The following is a 22,686-nucleotide window of genomic DNA, read 5'->3' on the forward strand; positions in this document are numbered from 1 at the left end:
TGATGTCCTAGAAAACGGGAAAAAAATGTTTAAAAAAATATCGCATTACCAAAATATCCTCGTAGAACGTAATGCATGGGAGGATAGATGGCACATGGTGGTCCAGCTCTGCCCTGTAGGGCCGCAGGGGACCCCGTGTGCTCATGCCCCTAATCAGAGGCCTCCGTCCTCTTCTTATTCAGTATCGGCCATTTAATGTGTACGTGGCCCGGGGGGCAAGCATCACCAGGGGATGATGGTGGGGGGCTAGCTCTGAGACCACCATCAACCAGGGGGTGGCATTACCAGGGGATAGTTGTGGGGGGCTAGCTCTGAGACCACCATCAACCAGTGGGCAGCATCAAGAAGGGATGGTGGTGGTGGGGCTAGCTCTGAGACCACCATGAACCAAAGGGCAGCATCACCAGGGGATGGTGGTGGGGGGGCTAGCTCTGAGACCACCATCAACCAGGGGGCAGCATTACCAGGGGATGGTGGGGGGCTAGCTCTGAGACCACCATCAACCAGGGGGCAGCATCACCAGGGGATGGTGGGGGGCTAGCTCTGAGACCACCATCATCCAGGGGGCAGCATCACCAGGGGATGGTGGGGGGGCTAGCTCTGAGACCACCATCATCCAGGGGGCAGCATCACCAGGGGATGGTGGGGGGGCTAGCTCTGAGACCACCGTCATCCAGGATGCAGAATCACCAGGGGATGGTGGTGGGGGACTAGCTCTGAGACCACCATCATCCAGGGGGCAGCATCACCAGGGGATGGTGGGGGGGCTAGCTCTGAGACCACCGTCATCCAGGGGGCAGCATCACCAGGGGATGGTGGTGGGGGGCAAACTCTGAGACCACCATCAACCAGGGGCCATCATCACCAGGGGATGGTGATGGGGGGCTAACTCTGAGACCACCATCAACCAGGGGGGAGCATAACCAGGGGATGGTGGGGGGCCAGCTCTGAGACCACCATCATCCAGGGGGGAGCATAACCAGGGGATGGTGGGGGGCCAGCTCTGAGACCACCATCATCCAGGGGGCAGCATCACCAGGGGATGGTGGTGGTGGGGGGGCTAGCTCTGAGACCACCATCAACCGGGGGGGCAGCATAACCAGGGGCTGGTGGGGAGGGGGCAGCTCTGAGACCACCATCATCCAGGGGGCAGCATCACCAGGGGATGGTGGGGGGGCCAGCTCTGAGACCACCATCATCCAGGGGGCAGCATCACCAGGGGATGGTGGGGGGCTAGCTCTGAGACCACCATCATCCAGGGGGCAGCATCACCAGGGGATGGTGGTGGTGGGGGGGCTAGCTCTGAGACCACCATCAACCGGGGGGGCAGCATAACCAGGGGCTGGTGGGGGGCCAGCTCTGAGACCACCATCATCCAGGGGGCAGCATCACCAGGGGATGGTGGGGGGCTAGCTCTGAGACCACCATCATCCAGGGGGCAGCATCACCAGGGGATGGTGGTGGTGGGGGGGGGCTAGCTCTGAGACCACCATCAACCGGGGGGGCAGCATAACCAGGGGCTGGTGGGGGGCCAGCTCTGAGACCACCATCATCCAGGGGGCAGCATCACCAGGGGATGGTGGGGGGCTAGCTCTGAGACCACCATCATCCAGGGGGCAGCATCACCAGGGGATGGTGATGGGGGGGGCTAGCAATGCCATGATGATTTGTGGTTTTGGGTCAGAAGACTCCGCGGCCGGTCCGGACATGGCGGTCTGTGGCAATATATCCCTATGTGTGACACTGTACAGACAATGCTCCTATTACACCCCCCTATGTCCTCCTGACAGAGCATCTGATTCCTGTCAGCACAATGACTGCTCTGCCCACAGGACACATGGTGGCTTATCAGGGCACCACCATGTCACTGAATACTGAGAAGTCCTGCTGAGAACTGAAACTGCCTGCCATAAACCAGTTTCACTCGCAAAGCAGGAAGCAAAGAGGAGGAGGGGGGAGAAGTGAGGTAAACAGGAAGACAACATGGCGGCCTCTCCCTCCTCCTCACCTGGGTGCTGGTAGGGAATGGGCGTGTCTAAACTACCTGGGAGAATTTCCTGCCGAGGGGCGGGGTTGGACGCTTTTCTCACCTTGTGCTGTTTGGAGAGGGGCGTGGTCAGAGACTGGATTGGTCGAGTATTTATTTTTACCTGGTAACGTCATTAGGGAGGCGGAGCTTAGTGAGGAAACACGGTAACCCTCGGTTAGATACTTGTAGTGACCACGGCGCAGGAGAGCGAGCGACATCTGTGAGTCACGTGATAGCACCGGAGTGACGCACGGACGGTGACCCGCACGATGACGGCCTGGGTCCGTGGACTGCTCGTCCTCTTAGTCCCGCTGGCTTTAGCCGACACCAAGCTGCCCTGTGCCGGTTACGAGCTGGTGGAGGGGTTCGGTTTGGAAAATTTGGAGCCTCCATCTCAGTTTGGGGTGAATGTGCTGGAGAACACTGAGGATGAGGAGCGGGCGTGCTGGAGCCGCTGCTGTGAGACTGACGGCTGTGACCTGGCGGTAATCTCCGACGGGAGGTGCTACCTGGTCCGGTGTAACGTCAAAGGCTTCAATATGTGCGAGCTGAGCGAGCAGGAGGGCGCTAGGACCTACCGGAGGCGGGACGCCGGGGCGCAGCCCACACTGGACGGTAATGGAAGCTTCCATTCCTGCTATGGGGGGGGGGGGGGAGCAGTCACTTACTATAACTTTCACAGCGGGTTTATAAAAACTTTTTGAGTCCCCTGTGGTGTCAGGAGATGACGTCACACACATTCCCTCCTCGTGACGATATTGTTTACAAATCCTGGAAAACCCCTTTAAGAGGCGCTAAAAACAAATAGTAGTGATATTAGTCAGTGTTCAGAACTGACATCTTCACGTCTCCTTGGGATGAGTATAGGAGATGGGTGCGGGTCTGACTCCTGGGGGGTGACTAGGGGCTGGTGACCGGTAGGGACGACCAGATAATGTGCTCCACATGGTATATTGCCTCTATCCAGCTGGACCTGATATCTGACCCCTCCACCAGTCTCGTATGGATTAGTTGAGTCATGAGCAATCCCTTTAATTTGGTTGCCCATCAGATTGTCACCCGGGGCCTTTAAATGAAAGGGTTTCTGAAAGTTGTTTTTTTTTTCTTTTGCTTAATCCAGGCCCAATTCACATTAGATGGTAGAAACGCCTCTAACCAATACCAGCGGCCATGGTCTTACAGGGGTCACGCTTGGTTGTCACCAGAGTCCCCCTTCCTAGAGATACTAGGGCCCCATCACTTGCAGGACTTTTTAAAAGTTGGCACCAGTAACAACCAATAAGAGTGCAGCTCTGCTTTCTTTATCCTTTTGGGGAATGAAAGCTGAAGCCTCATTGGCTGAAGCAGAGCAGTCCCTATTATTCTTCTGTATAAAGGGGGACTCTGTGTACCTTGTGTACTACCGGAAATGGCCTTTGTTACCCAGGATCAGCCCTGGCCTGGTATGATAACTATAGTGACCGTGCCTTGTTTTTCTGTCTTTGTACCTTGGTTAATGATGGGCAGAGCTGCATACCTCCGACCTGTGTGACTGCTTTATGCCTCTGCTGTGGTGCTGGAGCCATGGAGCAGCGCCATCTAGTGACCACTTTTTGTGAAACTTTTAGCCGATGTAGTGTGTGTAGGTTTTTTTTTTTTGTTGTTGTTGTTTGTTTGTGTGTTTTCAAGCTCCGCTGTAGGAGGGTTTGGATTGGTTACTTGTCAAGTATTTTGTGTTGGCAGATGTTTGTGCCAGTACAGCCTGGATGGAGCAGAAATAGCCGCAGCAGGGGGTCCAACTGGAGTATCAAAATGGTGTATTCCCATCCCTTACCTCTATCCATAGGATATCACGTAAATACATAGTAGTTGTAGGGCCCCTGCACACCGCTGTCAGTGCATAAGTGATTTTATGAGCCATGCAAATGAATGTGACTTCGCCTGTGACAGCAGTGCAGAGTGGGGCCTCTTTCTTGAGGCGGTCGTATCGGTGGGATCCACATCTACTGTACCTTTACTTCATGTGCTGTGGGTACGCCATAAATGTACGAGATAGGAATGGTCCTATAAAGGTTTATCAGGCTTCTATTATTAAATTATTTTTTTTTCTTAAACTACTTTCTCCTTGATGGTCCACCTTACCCTCCAGTCAATGCATGGACGTGGTGGCCATATGTCGTGCTGCAGAGATCATTGCTCAATGACAGGAGCAGTCAGCCATCATGTGCTGACTGCATGGAAATAGACCAAGAGCACCCCTGGAGGAGGATGGGATCTGGGTCCCCTGGAGGAGGAGAGGGGGGGGGGGATCTGGGTCCCCTGGAGGAGGAGGAGGGGGGGATCTGGGTCATCATGCTCGGCTGCTAATCGAGGGTCTAACGCAAGATCAAAAAATGTTTGAGTACCTTCGGCTCCATGTCTTGCGGCTGTTAGGAAATCCCTGCATGTGTTGCGGCTGACAGCCTCATGACATGGAGCTGCAGGGACTCGAACATATTGTTCGGTCATGCAGAAGACACTCGGTTAGCACCCAAGTATGATAGCACCTTATCTGGCCATGTTCGCTCATCACTAATAATGATTCAGAATCATAGGGCTGATTCAACCAAACCTAAAAGGCTATGTGCACATGTTGTGGATTTTGCTGCGGGTCTGCAGCAGTTTCCCATGAGTTTACAGTACAATGTAAACCTATGGGAAACTGAAAACGCTGTGCACATGCTGCGAAAAAAAAAAAGCGCGGAAACGCTGCAGTTTACATTCCGCAGCATGTCAATTCTTTGTGCGGATTCCGCAGTGGTTTTACACCTGCTTCATAATAGAAAACCGCAGTGGAATCCGCAGGAAAAACGTGGTGTTTTTTGCCCTGCGGATTTATCAAATCCGCTGCGGGAAAATCCACAGAGGACCATTCTACGTGTGCACATAGCCAAAGGGCTCAACCACTATTTCGATATTGATGGCTTAAACATTCGGATAGGTTATGGTCTACTACCTATTCCAATGGACCACCATGGACACATTTTAGTGTTTGGTTTTTTTTTTTGGGGGGGGGGGGGGGGGCTAGTTCAGGGGCACCTTATGGGGGGTACGACAATTATGATTCCAGCTTTTGGAGCCACGGGGGGCTTTTTGTGCTGATCTTTTGCACACACGAGTCCTGACTATTGGTTACCTTGGCCTCTTATGAAAATTGAGAAATAAACTGACACCTAATGCGATGATTTGAAGAGAAAGGTGTACATTGTTCTCCTGGACGTCCCATTCTGTATGGAATGCTTCTCTGAGCATTGACATGTGGTGGGAGTAACTGGTCCCCTCAGATGTCCTCCTCATACGTCATGTGTACCCAACGACTACAGATCCGACAGTGTTCGGTGGAGACTAAGCGGACAGACCCTTTAGCTCTGACAGACTCTGGGGGGGAAAAAATGCCCTCCATTAGATGCCAGGGGAATGTGGGGGGTGAAGCTTCAGAAATCCCACCAGCAGGGAATGTGCTCTGTACAAGGTGTGGTCCTCAGTTGGTGCCCCCCGATGTCTGCCGCCTGTTGTCCTCGGGGTAAGTCTGTGGACGTCTCCATTCTTGCTACGCCCGGCCCTTCCTGTTGCAGACATCTAATCAGCACAGAGATGGAACCTGTTTGTCCTGTTTGTGTTGGAGGAATAAGGGGATCTGGCCTTCTTTTCTTGTCTTGTTCCTTTTTTCCTTGTACAATGGTGTCACCATTCATCGTGGGGCACATCCCAATGCAAAACATTGTTGTGTTGGAACTTAGATTGCAGAGTTCTGAACGTGTTGTTCAGTGAAGTTTTCAGATATGGCGCTTCTACTACCAATACTCTGATAATCAGTAATAAGAGAGCCAGTAAATCTAATGTAATAAGCATGTCCTATATTATCTTTTTTTTTTTTTTTGTGTATACAGCACCTATGCAGACCAAAGTGTCGGCACGGTTATTCTCTACTTACAAACCTCGTAGCCTGATCCTGCAGTTCTCTGTAGCTCCCCTTTGGTTGTCTGTAGATCAGCAAGGCCCAGGACAATCTTCAGGCTGCTGCCCTCACCTTGTACACAGGGGCGGACTGGCATGTGCAGAGGTCTTCAGAAGATCTGTGCACTCGAAAGGTCAAATGATGAGCTGTTGTGCTCTGGGGCAATAAAAGCAAAAGATTACAATTCCAAGAGCCACTTTTTTTTTTTTTTTTTCTCCTTTCTTTCTCTATTGTAGCTATTTGGGGCTTGTTTGTTGTGGCACAAATTGAAGGTTGGGTTGATCCACCAGCTTAGTCCAGTGATCGTGTTGCCAAACACTTGTATGTTGTGCGTTGTGTTGAGAAAAAAAAAATGTAGTAGTGCATTTCATTAGTATTTGGTACCAATACCAAAGATGTTTCTTCAGCATTGCCACATATTCTTCTTTTCTTATGATGCCATCTATTTTGTGACATGCACCAGTCCCACCTGCAGCAAAACAACCCCACAACGTGATGCTGCCACCCCGTGTTTCACAGTAGGGATGGTGTTCTTAGGCTTCCAAGCTTCTCCATTTTTCCTCAAAACGTAACGATGGTCATTATGCCCAGAAAGTTCAATTTTATTTTCATCAGACCACAGGACATGCCTCCAAAAAATTAAGGTCTTTGTTCCTGTGTGCATTGGCAAAGATAAACCTGGCTTTTTTTGTTTCTTTTGGAGTTAATGGCTTCTTCCTGGCAGAGTGGCATTTCAGCCCATGTTGATACAGTACTTGTTTCACTGTGGATATTGACACAATCTTACTAGCTTCTGCCATCATCTTCACAAGGTCTTTTGCTTTTGTCCTTGGGTTGATATGCACACGGTTTGACCAAAGCACGTTCTTCTCTGGGACACAGAACCAGTCTCCTTCCTGAGCGGTATGATGGCTGGACATTTCCATTTTGTTTGTACTTGTATATAATTGTTTGTACAGATAAACGAGGCACCTTCAGGTATCTTGAAATTGTACCCAAGGATGAGCCAGATTTGTGCAAGTCCACAATTCTCTTCCTAATATCTTGGCTGATTTCTTGACACTTTCCCATGATGCTTACAAAGAAGCAGTGTTTCAGGTGTGCATTAAAATACATCCACAGGTGTGTCTCTACCTCAGATGTTGCCAAAAAGCTTCCAGTCCAGAATTGTGTAAAGGCATAGTAGTCTTAGGGTATGTAAACTTTTGACTTTGCAGTAGGTATTAAAATGCTTTAAAACGTTTTTCTCATTATTCTAGCATTTGACAAATATTAATAATTATGGTAATTCTAATTGACCTAAAAATAGGAAAGGTTTATTCTGATTTCATGTCAGATATTGAGGAAAAACATGCAGGTGTGTGGGGTTGTTAAACTTTTTTTTTTTTTTTTTGTTAGGGGACTTGACCTTGCAATCACATGTTGTGTATCTATTGATCTGTATACTGCAATAATACTATTACATCCTTTAAATGCCTTGGACATTGAGTTACAGTGTCACTTAAATGGGTAAACGGCAGCATCTGGGGCGTTCTCTGGTTGCTGCTGTTACGGGCAGATGCCACCTGTACAGCACAGCTGGTATCTGCTGTGTACAGTGCAGGCTCGGCTCCAGAGCCAGCACCATACAGTGTTGTGTTCTACATCGGGGTAAAATGAATAGTCTGCTGCTGATGACTTTACACCTCCATATACCTGATAGAAAGCCCTGTCCATTGCAATGTCATCAGTGCTACTCACCCTCAGATGCGGGAGGGAGTGGCACCAGACATCCCCTTTTAGGTGCTCTTTAAGGCATTACGACTACAGTTTATTTCCATAGTCTATTATGTGAATAGACATGTGAGGTCTTATGCATGTGGAGTTGATGATGTAACCACGCTGCTCATTATTTCACCCCCGCATTAGACTTCTGCCTGCCACAAAAGGAAACCGGGCCGTGTCGGGCATATTTTGTCAGATGGTGGTACGACGCCGAGTCAGAGACCTGCAAAAACTTCACCTATGGAGGCTGTCCTGTTAACCTGAACAACCATGCCGGGGAGGAAGAATGCCTGAATAAATGTCAGGGTGTAAAAGGTGAGTGACTCCCGAAGTATTAACGAGGCGCTCCACATATCTGACGCTGTGGCCTCGCCCTTTATGGGGCATGCAGGTATTTCCACAGCAGTGAGCTGTGCACGCTCGCAGGGGACTGGCTTATGACCTGATCCAAACGTATCACGTTTGTACTGTTAATTGAATCAACTGCAGATCTCTTTTCCATTCCCAAATCTGGATAAAAATTCTGCTACGTTAGAAGGATGCAGACTTCTTGACGGGCCAAGAGGTAAGGGGACCCCTACCATCTCCAACACTGGAGGAATTGTAAATTATGAGGAGTTATTGGACTGCAGAGGGCCCATATACTGGTCTTGTACAGGGGCCCCTTCTGTGTCCGCTCCTGAGCAGAAGTCTATCGGAGCTTCTACTGTAATTAAAGGCATTTTCTCACCCTATAGCGTGGGACGTCGCTAGGATGTGCCAGCAGTGTCGTCTTTTGCCGTTCCAACCTCTAGGACCATCGCCGTTCCTGAGAATGAGGGAGATGTAGCGCGGGTGCAGCAAATGGGACTGGCTCGCCACTTTGCAGGGAGAATTTAGAAGAGGAAGCATTGCTAGACCGCCACTGTGTGGTCTTCATTCTTTGAATCATTTGGGGTCTCAGACATTGGACCCTACTGGTCATAAAGTGACAGCACAGCCTAACAGCATGCCATCAGTTTCTAATATCTCGTTAAAGGGTTTATTGTGACTTGTAGGATCGCTACTTCCAACAGGTGGCGCTATAGAGTTTAAGTCCTCTTTTTCTCTGAAGAGGCAGTTTGCATATTATATCTCCAGCACCACAGTTATATACTGCGATCCTCTGCAATATAAAATGGCTGCTCCGGCAATCTGCAGTTTATCCTCTTTGATGTGACCGGAGTACTATGGTTGATACGTGCCCATAGATGAGTAGTGATGTTTTCTGCTGGGTGGGTGGGGGAATAAAGCACGCATTTTTTTTTTTTTTTTTTTTTTCCTAATTTTGGATAACCCCTTTAACTAATGCCAGTGTATTCTAACCTTTTCAGACCAGCCTACACTGTGTGCAGAATTATTAGGCAAGTTGTATTTTAGAGGATTATTTTTATTATTGATCAACAACTATGTTGTCAATCAACCCAAAAGACTCATACATATCAAAGCTTAATATTTTTGGAAGTTGGAGTGTTTTTTTTTCTAGATTTGGCTATCTTAGGAGGATATTCGTTTGTGCAGGTAACTATTACTGTGCAGAATTATTAGGCAACTTAATAAAAACCAAATATATTCCCATCTCACTTGTTTATCTTCACCAGGTAAACCAATAACTGCACAGCATTTAGAAATAAACATTTCTGACATGCAAAAACAAAACCCCCAAAAATGAGTGACCAATATAGCCCCCTTTCTTTATGATGACACTCAGCAGCCTTCCATCCATAGATTGTCAGTTGCTTGATCTGTTTACGACCAACATTGCGTGCAGCAGCCACCACAGCCTCCCAGACAATGTTCCGAGAGGTGGACTGTTTTCCCTCCCTGTAGATCTCACATTTTATGAGGGACCACAGGTTCTCTATGGGGTTCAGATCAGGTGAACAAGGGGGCCATGTCATTATTTTTTTTCTTCTTTGAGACCTTTACTGGCCAGCCACGCTGTGGAGTAGTTGGAGGCATGTGATGGAGCATTGTCCTGCATGAAAATCATGTTTTTCTTGAACGATACCGACTTCTTCCTGTACCACTGCTTGAAGAAGTTGTCTTCCAGAAACTGGCAGTAGGTCTGGGAGTTGAGCTTCACACAATTTTGGACTTTTCAGAGCCCGTCAAATCTCTCTTCTGACCCATTTTGCCAAAGGAAAGGAAGTTGCCTAATAATTAAGTACACCTTATATAGGGTTTTGATGTCATTAGACAACACCCCTCCTCATTACAGAGATGCACATCACCTGATTTACTTAATTGGTAGTTGGCTCTCAAGACTGAACAGCTTGGAGTAGGACATGTATAAAAAGTATCATGGGATCAAAATACAATTTGCCTAATAATTCTGCACACAGTGTATTACCGCCCCCCCAATAGATTTTCTGTACAGTGATAATTTTGTTTGATTCTGTAGGGGTGCAGCACAATGACACGGAAGCCCCCCACAGTGAACCTATGCGGTCAGATGCAACTGTTCCAGGTAAGTTTTTCTGACTCTTCTCCACTTTTTTTTTCTTGCCTCATGCACCACTTAATATTTCTTTCTAAATGATGATGATTTCCATACAGAATACTGCTCAGGGCCCGGTGTGACCGGCAACTGCAGAGCTGCTTTCCCTCGTTGGTATTATGATGCGGAGTCTAAGTCCTGCCAGACGTTCATCTATGGTGGCTGCGGCGGCTCTACCAACAATCATATGTCTGAGCAGGACTGTATGGCCAAGTGTACCGCAGACGGTGGGTACTCTGAGTAATGCATTCTCTATAATTACTGCCTATTCCATCACTACTGGATATTGATCCCCCCCCCCCCCCCCTTTTTTATTTATTTTTTTTATTCTAGCACCAAAGCCAGAGCCTGCGAAAGTCCACTCTCCTGAAAAAGGAGACTTTAAAGGTACACTATTTGCGAACAAATATTTGTACCCAGAAGTATCTGCAATATAAACGGATTGTCTCAGAACTATCGGTGTATTAAATTCCTGTATAACGCTGTCTAAATTTTTAGATGGCGCTAACTTAGACTAAAGCGTATTAAAATGCACCTAACTCATTGATGCGATTCATGCTCTTTGGTAAGTGTAGCGCATCTTTAGGCCGCCACCATTGCAGCCTTTAAATGACCACCTAATGGCACCTGGCAGTAATTTACTGGCCAAACTAAACTGGCCAGCCACCGATCTATGTGTGCAGAACGAAGGGTAATTGGATAACTCCGTGCATGTAAAATATGTTGTTGGCAGCACACACCCTGTTTTACATGGCGCAATATGCTGTCGAACATAAGCGGGGTTAAATCATCTTGCTCCAAAAACAAAAGTTTAGCTCTTCGTCTTATCAATTTTGTGCAGGTTTTTTTTTTTTTTTGGCAATGTCACATTTATAGCACACGCCACTTACTGCCTGAGCATTGCTACATGTAATGCATTAAGAATATGGCTGACATGTCCTCCCTCTCCCTTCTGTACCCCCAGAGTACTGCGCTGCTCCATCCTATACCGGACCATGTCGCGCTGCCTTCAAGCGATGGTACTATGATGCTTCAACTGGCACATGCCAAACATTTGTGTTTGGCGGCTGTAAACCCAAGAGAAACAACTACATGACGGAGACGGAATGTAAGAATATGTGCTCCGGACGCACAGGTACTGGTGGTGTCAGCCATTAGCCGGGTTCATTAGCAGGATTGGAGGATCGGCTTGTTAACGCTTTGCTTCTTTGTATTTCAGAAGATGATGATGATGAATTTGCAGACCACAGTCACGTGCATCACTCCCTTTCTGGTGAGTTTTACATCGTGGTATCCCATAACAGGCAATTAGTGCAGCAATTCACCACTATATATAACAAGTATCTGGTTTATTGTTAAGTGAATGTGCAAAAAAAATGTTTTCAAATTTCCCCATAGAGCTTGTCCTAGTGTAGAGCTGGTTTTCTAGGATGGCCAGAATTTTGATCAGAGTCTGAACGTTGCAATCTCCCACTGTTCACCAGAATGGAGTGGCCAGGTCATAAGTAGTCAGTTTTGTTCTTATCTTTTCCAATGGAAGTGGCTCATAAGATCCTCTGGGACATGGGTTTTTGGCTGCTCTGTATAATGTGCCCTGATTCACTCGCCCTTTGTAAAAACAATAAAAATTACCACAATGTAAAGGCCCAACTCATTAAAATCATGACTGATTCATTTTAACCCCTTCCCGACATGCGCCGTACTAGTACTACGCTTCAGGAACTGCATTTCTGCCCCGAGCAGTACTAGTACGGCGTCACGGTGAGCGCCGCAGCGATCGTGTGCAGGTGACATCGGACACCCTGCTGCAATGCCCACGATCGGTTGAAAAACTGCATCCACTACTCACGTTGTGCCGAATTTTCAGTCAGTCGGTATGTCGTGCTGACGCTTAGCGACGGCCGCGTACCGACGCAAGTGTGAAAGAAGCCTTAATAAACATCTTGAATGTGGTTTTGAGTGCCTTGAAGGGTGCAGTTTTTAGAATGGTGTCACTTTTGGTCATTTTCTGTCATATAGGCCCCTCAAAGTGACTTCAAGTGTGAGGTGGTCCCCAAAAATGTGTTTGTTTTTTTTGTTTTTTTTTTGCAAATTTTGTTGTAAAAATGAGAAATCCCTGGTCAACTTTTAACCCTTAACTTCCTAACAAAAAAATTGTTTCCAGAATTGTGCTGATGTAAAGCAGACATGTGGAAATGTTATTTATTAGCTATTTTGTGACATCTCTCTGATTTTAAGGGCATAAAAAGTAAGGGTCTGAAAATTGCAAAATTTTCGCCAAATTCCCGTTTTGTGTTTTTTTTTTTTTTTTTTTTTTTTTTTTTCCCCACAAACGCAAGTCATATCGAAGAAATTTTACCATGATCATAAAGTACAACAATGTCACGAGAAAACAATACTTTGAGGAGCAGCAGGAATAAAATGGCAATAATTGGTCACTTCTGACCTGGCAACACCTCTCGTTAATTAAACATGAATTTATTGGAAATGTTTTAGTACAGGCCTGATCTGATGTGCCATTTATAGTTGTACTATATAACTATTTTTTTTCCTCTCCTAGCTGTGGTGTTGCCCATCCTTCTTGCCCTCCTTGCTGCCATCCTGATCGGCGTCATGATCCTGTTCTTTGTGAAGGTGACGAAGAGGAATCAGGAGACGGCAGGTTTCCGCGCCATGTGGAACCCCATTGATGACAAAGAGTGTCTCATGAACAGCGCATACACCCTGTAGAGAGGAGAAATGGAGGGAAAGTACTAAACACTCCAGTTTATACCAAGGTCTATAATAAAAATCCTATCCTACTGGTAGCAGATCTCACTGGGCTCTAACTGCAACTCCTGAGGTTCCAAGATATCCAGCAGAATAACATTTCCCCCTCTCCCTCCGCCATACTAGAGTCAGGGGCTACGTCTTAGAGCGGACTGAGCAGCAAATGGCGACATACTCCATTTTATTGACGTTATCAGTAGTTTTAATCACAAGAATGAATTTGTATTTTAACATAATTGATTTGTAAGTTTCCGAAACTCTATTGAGATTAGTGTGTGGCTTCTTAAGGCTTGCTTAGACGGATCTTCTCTCATCACACGCGATACCAGAAGAGCGATTTGTATAAGCCTCGTACGTCCAGAGAAGGATTTGCTGCGGGGTCCTGTAAGAATATCTTGTGAGTTGGTACTGTGAAAGTCGTTGGGTAAAATCTTTTTATTTTTTTTTTTTTTTTATTTTTCAGGCAGACATTAGATGTAAATATGGTCTTTAAAAAAAAAAAAAAAAAATAGCAATTAGGAAAAGAAGAAATTTGCATATTGCATATTTCATCCAAACAGCAGTGATACCACTTAAGAATTAATATCTGGCCCAGAAGCCCTTGTAGGCATTAGCCGCTTCTGGCTCTGTGTTAAAGGGTGTGGACACCTTTGGGGACAATTTCTTAATGTTTGATGTGCATGTAATGCAAATTTCATTTAAAAAAAAAAAAAAAATTTGCACATTTTTGCCTTTTTACTGGTTTGTGTTTTACCTGCAAAATGATTCAACTGAATATCCATCAGCGAGCTGGTTCTGTGATTCTACATAGAGCTTTTTCCTGAGCTTCTCTCTGCTGATTTTATGAATACAGACCACATGGAAGTTGAGCTGAACTTTGAGGTGGTCATTGATCAGCGGAGAAGAGCTCAGGGATGGACAGATAAGAGTTACGAGCTCACAGATGGATTCTCAGTTCACTTAGGCTATGTGCACACGCTGCGGAATGGTGTGCATATTTTTCTGCACGGATTTTGGTAAATCGCACTGCAGATTTCCCGCAGTTTTTGTGCGGATTCCACCTGCGGTTTTACACCTGCGGATTCCTATTATGGAGCAGGTGTAAACCGCAGCGGATTCCGCTGCGAAGAATTGACATACTGCAGAATATAAACCGCTGCGATTCTGCGTGGTATTTTCGGCAGCATGTGCACTGCGGATTTTGTTTTCCATAGGTTTACATGGTACTGTAAACTCATGGAAAACTGCTGCGGATCCGCAGCAAAATCCGCAGCATGTGCACATAGCCTCATACTGCATCCAGCAATGTTCAGGGAAACCCAAGTCTGTGGAACACCAACTGTGCAAAAATCTAAATGAAACCTAATTGCAAAAAAATATTCTAAGCCCCAAATTCATGCATTTAAGACTTCGGAGGAGGCCAGGTCCTTAAGACAGAATCTCTCATGTGAGGATGTACTTGACTTTCATGTGGCTCATCCATATTACAGCCGCACTTTCCAGCCCGGTTATGGGTTTTGTCATCTGAACTAACTGCATCATAATCGTACGTGACGCCTTTAGCTGGAGGAGGGAGACCCACGGTTTGGCCGTGTGAATGGGGATTGCTTTGATGGTCCTCTTATCCCTGGATAATGTCAGATAACAGTAACTCCAACTTGCGGTACTGGAAAGGTCCCGTTTGGTGCTGACCGGCTAAGCCTGAACGGTTTTATGTTTGCACTATGTTTTCTACTAATGTACATTTATTAAGGTTTTCTGTGCAGAGAAGTCGGATGTGTATTCATGGCAAAGCCACACTTTCTGCCTGGATACACTTACTGAAGGGAATGGTACACTTCTAACCTGTGACCTGCTGACCCAGCGTGTTATAAACAGGGTGTACATACTTATAGGGTCACCCATGCCCTGTCCTGTATTCCTGACCTCGGTACGGTAAACTGCAGGTGATCGTGGCTTAACGTAGGACACTACCTCTTGTGTCACTCCTTCCTGTCTCTACTACTGACTTTACCCCCGGTAAATTTGTGCTGTAGTTCTCATGGGTTTCTTTAAATGTCAATGTATTTTTATAGTAGTTGTGTTTTTTTTTTTTTCTTCTGCACACTGTGCCTTATTTTTTAATAAATCTGATGTCTGTTTTCTGAGACCTTCTTTGAGGTCTGAATAAAATCATTACATACAAAAAATGGTTTTTTTTGTGTTTTTTTTTTTTTCGTTTGAATCCGGTTTACTGATCAAAATGTATCTTTTGAACACATAGGATTATTCCCAATGAGCTTGTCAGGTGTCATTGTAGCCAGATAATAAATCTTACTCACTTGAAAGTTGCGTGAAAAAAAATAAAAGTTGTGATGGGTGCTGTCGCAAGTAATTAAATTAAAATCCATAAAGTCATCTCCGAAACAGAGAACATATGGAATTAATTATAACTGGGGAAGTGAGACAGAGCTGACAATTCAACGTCCATTGAAGTAGCGACCTCCTGCAGCGACCAGGTGATTACAGCAGCGATCTTCTCTGGAAGCCAGACATTAAGGCTGGAGTCACAATAGCGAATAGTATCCGATACATGCTGATGACCCTCTGCTCCTCTGCTGTGAGCTGGAGCAGAGTGTCATGCGACTGTGCTCCAATCCTCTCACACGACAGGATCAGAGCACAGGTGTGGAGGAGACAAAGTAATTTCTCCATCTCCTCTGCTGTTGGCATAGATCTCACTGCACTTGGGTGATATCAGAGTGCAGTGCGATGTTTCACTTGCACCTATAGACTTGTATGGGTGCGAGTGAGCTGAGTCTCACTGCCACTTGCAGCATGCTGAGATTGTTCTCTCCTGCTGAATCGGTATGACAAAATAGTCGCAGATCTGAGCTGCCCCATAGTATAATATTGGGCTGATTGCTATGTGATAAATCCTTGCATAGCACTTGGCTGTGTTATAAAGTAGTGTGACTCCGGCCTAAGCCTAGGATATGTTTATTAAGAGGCGAAGTACACTTCCCTTGCAAGAGCTTCCTCTATTCAAAGCACAAATCCCAGATTTTTTTTTTAAGCCAGTGATTAATATTGGGGTTTGCATTCATCCGATATTTATGGGAGATATACTTTTGGCGTTGAAGCGAAGGGACTCACAACGCATTCACTTCACTCACTGTAAGGCCATTTTAACCCCCTCCAACTTTAATATTGGTCTAATGGATGATGCTAGCCATGCCATATTTAATCTCTATAGAAAGATAAAATCGTGATAAACATAAAAACAATATAAACTGCCTGTGCTCTCCAGAGGTAACGATATCCTGTAACTTGGGCATCTCGTATTTTAGTACTACTTTTGTTACTCCTTTTTATTCTACATGCCGTATTATTTTTCCCATATTGTATCATCTTTGTATATTTTTATAAACCCTGTCTACCACAAGACTGATTTGATCAACCCAGGTATCATTGTAATCAGTATAACGGTGCTGAACTGACACTGTGTGTAGGTTATTGTGCACAATCCTGCTGACAGGTTCTCTTTAAACATCTGAAATGTAATATCTCTGTTCCTCTTGCTCTGTAAACCGCATCCCTGAAGCCATATGCTACCTGTAATGGGTGTCCAATTGGCCTCTATAAACGATTGGTGGTGGCAGCTAATAGATCCCTTTTTGTTGTGGAGTTGGCAGTGATCAAACCGGGGGGGGGGGTGTGTGTGTGTGTGTGTGTGTGTGTGTGTGTGTGTGTGTGTGTGTGTGTGTGTATATATAGATATATAGAGTGTGTATATTTATTCATCGTGATTACTCGCTAATCCCGCCCCCTGCACAGTAGCTCCGCCCCCACACGTCACCACACACAATCCCGCCCCCACCCCATTATTACACACAATCCCGCCCCCACCACATTACCACAGATAATTCCGCCCCCTGCACAGTAGCTTTGCCCCCCACCGCATCACCACATAATCCCGCCCCCTGCACAGTAGCTTCGCACCCCCACCGCATTACCACACATAATCCCAACCCACCACATTACCACACATAATCCTGCCCCCCACCACATTACCACACAATCCCGCCCCCCACCGCATTACCACAGATAATCCCACCCCCTGCACAGTAGCTCCGCCCCCACCGCATCACACATAATCCCGCCCCCTGCACAGTAGCTCTGCCCCCCACCCATCACCACACATAATTTTCCATGTGTTGGAATCAGGTGCGTGTATATACCATCCGCTCACTGTGAGTTCCCCAATAAATGGCCTAGTAGTGGAAGCAGCCACGACCTCGTCCATCACTCATCAGTCAATTGAGTAATTGTCCTGCCTGACGATTGGAGGCAGCAGAAATGCATCCCCCAACAAACGGGTGACGGTAGTGGGATCTGACCAAACAACCCCCCCCCCCCCCCCCCCGCGTCCTCATTGACAACAAGAATGAGTCCGTGAACATTAAAAGAAAGCAACACGTCTCAATTTCGATCGGATTTCTTCCTCAGGCTATCCTACAAAGAATTATATATAATATGACTTAGGCCGGAGAAATCGGTACGAGTCTCCCTGCTGAGAGTCGCACTAGTGTTCTCCGTATGGTCATCTGTGTCTAATTCGATGATGCGATTTTCTCGCACCTATGTATCCGCATGACATGCGTATGGCTTTACATTTCTCACTGCTTTTCCTCATTGAATTTAATGGCTCAATAGGCTGAAATGAGGAAAATGGTTGCGTATTTCTCGTAAGTCACACTGATGGTCCGTGTGGTGTCTTATAATTATTATTATTTATTTTTTTCCTCTCACCTATAGACTTGCAGTGGCGAGACTCGGGCGATATACGCCTGAGAAAAAAAAACCGTTGATATGAGCTTCCCCATAGATTAACAGTGGTGCTATGCGATGTTTTCTTGCATAGCACTCATCCGTATTCAACGCTAGTGTGACCCCTGCCTTATAAAGGAAGCCGTGATCCAAGGAAAAGACATGTTCCATCTACTGGTATTAAAACTCAATAGAACATAAATAGTTTATAATCATATTAAAAATAGGAGATTGCTTATATAATCTCTAGGGCGAAAAAGAAATTTGTGGAAAAAAAAATCCTCAAAATATCTTTTAAAATAAAAAAAAATTTAGAGGATTTTTAAATTTATTTATTTTTTCCTCAATTTATTTTTTGAGCTAGAGATGAATCTATTCTTAATAAGAATACAAATAAACTTTTCCTAAGTTGTTCGATTGTGTGGCCAGGTTTTGCTACTCACCAGTGGGTGGGACATATCATTTCCTTGAATTAAGGCTTCCTTTATAAGAAAAAAAAAAAAAAAAGGTATATACTTTTTTTTGGGGCAATGGGGCTTCGCCAAGCCCCCTGAGCAGGATGCAGAGGGGGCCCACTTGTGCCAACTAAATGTGCGTCCTCGGATGCACATTCAGTTGAAATGTATTGCCCCTTCACAATAGGCCTCCAACCCAGCAAAAGCAGACAGCTGACTTGTGTGCATACACACATCGCAGGCGGCGTATGACATCATGCGTCGTGTGCAGTCGCATGAGCCGCCGGCCTCTGCTAGATCGGTGGCCATTTATACATGAGCACACCAGAGCTGTAGAGGAGGAGCGTGGAGACGAAAGCGCAGGTGTAGGGGAATGGAAAATGTTCTTGTTTTGTCTCTCACCTCTTTCTCGTATTTTACTGGTATTGCTACATGGTTGCAGGTACTACTGCCTACTTATTATGGTACTGCTACACTCTCAGTGTATTACCGTGTCTTGTAAATATGAATTGTGTGTTTTAGCAAATTATATTGTGCCACTGTTGTAACCAGAGAAAACAGTAATGAAGATTTTGAGGATGCCCTTTAAATGCTGGAAGTGACTAATAAACTAGACTTTACTGACACCGTAAAAGAAACTGACACTGTGGTGGCCAAGATGGCGGCCATGAAGATGGCGGGAAATGGCGTTGAGGAAGAAGAAGACAACAGGGACCCACTCCTTCTTGGGCGTAACAGTACAATATTGGCACCAAAATCCACCTGTTGATATTCCCAGGTCCTCCACTGGTGGGTGCGAATGAAGAAAGAAGGCCTCATCCTCCTCTACAAAATTCCAGCAAATGGGTGGAGCTGCCGGAGGCGTCCCCACCTGGAAGCTGGTGGGGCCTAGAGAGAAAACCTGGGTGCAGCTACGCGGTGCCATTGTGTAATGCTATACCGGCAGTGATGGAGCACTCCTGCCCCCGAAGCTGCCGAGGCATAGGCCGCTTGGAGTTAAGGTGGAAGCAGGAAGATGCCAGCAGGGCTGTGAAGTCAGAGTCCTGGAGTTGGAGTCTGTATAAAATGGACCAACTCCTTAAATAAATAATAAATTGGGTGCAGTAGTTCAATGCAGTTTGTGGGGAATATTTTTTTCATAAGAATTTGGGAAAGATCTGAAATGTGCTATAAATGTCTGTCCTATTCCTGATCTGATCTAGACTTTTAGCTGAGATGAATCTGTGCTGCAGTTTATGTGCATGATACGTAGTGAAGCTCCTCCTCTACAGATATGGGGAAAAAAATAAACACACAGGGAAGGAAAGCCTACATTCATCTCAGAATTTCTGGAGTGAACAGGAAAGCAGGATTAAAGAAGGTAAGTACTTCCTAAAGAGTATCTAAACTTTCAATAAACTGCATAAATCAATAGTCCAATATATGTTGTCTCTGTATGCTTGATGTTTTAGTTTGTTTTTTTCTCTTTGCTCATGATTGGAGAAATTAGCTGCTCTGATGACTTATATACACTATACATAGAAAACATTTTTCCCCTTATATTCTAACATCTCAAATTCAGAAATACAGTAACGGGATCGATGAGGACATATATATTTGTGTGTGTGTTCTGGAATGTGATTCAGCACAAACATGCTCCCTCCCTCCTCCCCTCTTCATAGACTGTGAAGAAATATGATGTGAAGCATTTAGTGAGCAGTACCCTGAGACAAGCCTTGACACTGAAAGTTCAGAGTAAAGCTATTTAACAACACATTTTACAAACTTTATAGTTATCTGTCCTATTGATTTATGCAAAGATTGTTTTATTTCTATCCCAAATTATACAGTGCATGATTCACTATTCTTGCAAGAATTACTATATACTTTATTTTTTTTTACAGGACAAAATTATTTTGAGAGCTAATTTACATAATTACACAATGAAGCATCTTATCAAGTCAGCTGTATTTGAGCATTTCACAGTGACTCAAGATAATAAACATTTTGTGTGTCAGTGTATAAGTGACCCAGATGAAAACAAATGCTGTGATGCCAAAATCAGTGCATACTCAGGCAGTGGTAAAAATGCTCTTTCAAGAGCTTCCAATCTAAAAAGACATTTACAATGCTACCACCCAGAAGTTTACAAAGATGTGACTGAAAAAGATCACAGCAGCACCAAGAAACCAGAGACCAAAACTTCCCGCCAGGCAAAGGAGGAGGAAAGAGCGTCTCAAATGTCAGTTACAAGATATTTTGTGAGGGACAAAGTTTCTGTAACAATGCTTTAACAGCTCTTAATGGAGAAATGGTTGCAAACTTGGTGTTTCTCTGGAAAGAGAAAGTATTAGAAAATTAGTGATTGAAGAAGCTCTTAACCAAAAGGAAGATCTTAAAAAGACTCTCAAGAGACGCTTTGTATTTCTTAAAATGGATGCCTGCACACTTCACAGAGTGAATTATTTTGCTATTAACGTTCGATATGTTTGTGACAACAAAAAAATTGTTACTAAGACACTGGCAGTAAAAGATACTAAAGCTCATCACAGCAGCCAGTTTCTTCAGACCAGTTTCTTCAGTGAAGCAGCTTCAACAAGATCAACTAATTGTAAAGAATTATTTTGCTGTTCTTCTGTAGTAATATCTGTTTGTTCCTCTGTTATGGGAACAGGACTGTGGCCTTCCATCTCAAACCTACTGAATGTGAAATGTTCTTCTAGCTGCTGTTCACCTTCATTATTCTCATTCATCGGTTTAATTGTACTTATCATGTTTGAAGCATTATCAGTTACAATAGCAAGAGCCTGTTCTTTTTTTAGTTCATAATCTTGCAGAACTTTTTCCACTATGGTCTGAAGAAACTGGCTGCTGTGATGAGCTTTAGTATCTTTTACTGCCAGTGTCTTAGTAACAATTTTTTTGTTGTCACAAACATATCGAACGTTAATAGCAAAATAATTCACTCTGTGAAGTGTGCAGGCATCCATTTTAAGAAATACAAAGCGTCTCTTGAGAGTCTTTTTAAGATCTTCCTTTTGGTTAAGAGCTTCTTCAATCACTAATTTTCTAATACTTTCTCTTTCCAGAGAAACACCAAGTTTGCAACCATTTCTCCATTAAGAGCTGTTAAAGCATTGTTACAGAAACTTTGTCCCTCACAAAATATCTTGTAACTGACATTTGAGACGCTCTTTCCTCCTCCTTTGCCTGGCGGGAAGTTTTGGTCTCTGGTTTCTTGGTGCTGCTGTGATCTTTTTCAGTCACATCTTTGTAAACTTCTGGGTGGTAGCATTGTAAATGTCTTTTTAGATTGGAAGCTCTTGAAAGAGCATTTTTACCACTGCCTGAGTATGCACTGATTTTGGCATCACAGCATTTGTTTTCATCTGGGTCACTTATACACTGACACACAAAATGTTTATTATCTTGAGTCACTGTGAAATGCTCAAATACAGCTGACTTGATAAGATGCTTCATTGTGTAATTATGTAAATTAGCTCTCAAAATAATTTTGTCCTGTAAAAAAAAATAAAGTATATAGTAATTCTTGCAACATAGAACATAAAGAAAGTATATAGTTAAGGAGGGGCTGCTGCTTGGTAAGCTGGTGATAGTCTTAGAACAGTTCAGAGGGCTAGGGAGGCCTGACCCGTCCACACGGACTATAGGCCCAGGATGGCACAGCAGCCACACAACGTGAAGAGAAGTGAACCACAGCCATCCACAGCTACAGTACAGATAATCAGCGGGTTCGAACAGTTTGAAGATTCAGAATGTGGCAACTCATTGTTTGGGCAGAAACCCTTGCAGAAACCCTTAGAACTGGGACGAAACGGTCAAGGGACCCCATGGAAGCAGTGAGCACGTACAGTAAAGACGTGGTGCAAAGGCAGAATGCAGAACAGAATGGCAGTACTCTTTCAGTGGCTTTATAGTCCGGAGAGTAATGATGTTGTGTCTGGTGCAAAACAGACCGAGGGAAGCATACCCGTAGCAGAGCTGTACAGAGAAAGTCCGACCCGGGCCCGCGCTTTGTGATCATGGGAGTAATGCAGGGAAAGGAAAGGAATATTGTTTTGTGAAGCCCATTGTAAAGAATGTGAAGTCTTTGGATCTGCTGTGTAACGGAACCAATAAAGATGTTATTGTTGAAGTTGAAATGGACTGTGTCTCAATTTTTACAAATCGGCCTGAAGAGAGTCTCCCGCAGCAAAGGGAAAATCCAGAGGGAGGCGGACCTGAAGACACAGGTATTGTGACTAATGGTGATAATTTTCCTGTGAGGGGAGGCCAGGGCACAGAAAGTCAGGTGTCATTGGCCATGACTACAGCCCTGGGCCAGACCCTTACACAGGCAGTTAAGTAGAATCTTTTTTTTTCTCTT

General features: G+C 45.1%; 1 protein-coding gene and 1 long non-coding RNA gene across 3 annotated transcripts in view; one reads left to right on the top strand and one right to left on the bottom strand.

The window, feature by feature from the left end:
- LOC143805828 (uncharacterized) overlaps window positions 1–2,215 on the bottom strand; it is a 32,979-nt gene extending 30,764 nt beyond the window's left edge. The window contains exon 1 of the long non-coding RNA XR_013221340.1: window positions 2,091–2,215. This is a non-coding gene — a long non-coding RNA (uncharacterized LOC143805828). The remainder of the gene's footprint in view (window positions 1–2,090) is intronic.
- Window positions 1,952–15,245, top strand: SPINT2 (serine peptidase inhibitor, Kunitz type 2). Of its 2 annotated transcripts, none has more exons than XM_077285525.1 (8): window positions 1,952–2,644; window positions 7,914–8,084; window positions 10,192–10,257; window positions 10,347–10,514; window positions 10,621–10,674; window positions 11,252–11,422; window positions 11,507–11,560; window positions 12,848–15,245. In XM_077285525.1, the coding sequence occupies exons 1-8, from the start codon at window positions 2,299–2,301 to the stop codon at window positions 13,015–13,017; spliced, it is 1,200 nt and encodes a 399-aa protein (XP_077141640.1). In that variant the 5' UTR covers window positions 1,952–2,298; the 3' UTR covers window positions 13,018–15,245. The 2 variants fall into 2 exon arrangements, with proteins under 2 accessions (XP_077141640.1, XP_077141641.1); XM_077285526.1 differs by having other exon boundaries at window positions 2,175–2,644; window positions 11,510–11,560.
- The last annotated feature ends 7,441 nt before the right edge of the window (window positions 15,246–22,686 follow it).

This window comes from Ranitomeya variabilis, chromosome 2 (genome assembly GCF_051348905.1).
Source record: "Ranitomeya variabilis isolate aRanVar5 chromosome 2, aRanVar5.hap1, whole genome shotgun sequence".
Lineage (NCBI taxonomy): Eukaryota > Metazoa > Chordata > Amphibia > Anura > Dendrobatidae > Ranitomeya > Ranitomeya variabilis.

Excerpts from the sequence above, each read along its gene's own strand:
- SPINT2 (XM_077285525.1), top strand. The coding sequence starts at position 2,299 with ATGACGGCCTGGGTCCGTGGACTGCTCGTCCTCTTAGTCCCGCTGGCT. Across the intron at positions 2,645-7,913 it reads GGCGCAGCCCACACTGGACG|ACTTCTGCCTGCCACAAAAG; the intron begins GTAATGGAAGCT and ends CCCCCGCATTAG. Across the intron at positions 11,423-11,506 it reads TATGTGCTCCGGACGCACAG|AAGATGATGATGATGAATTT; the intron begins GTACTGGTGGTG and ends TTTGTATTTCAG.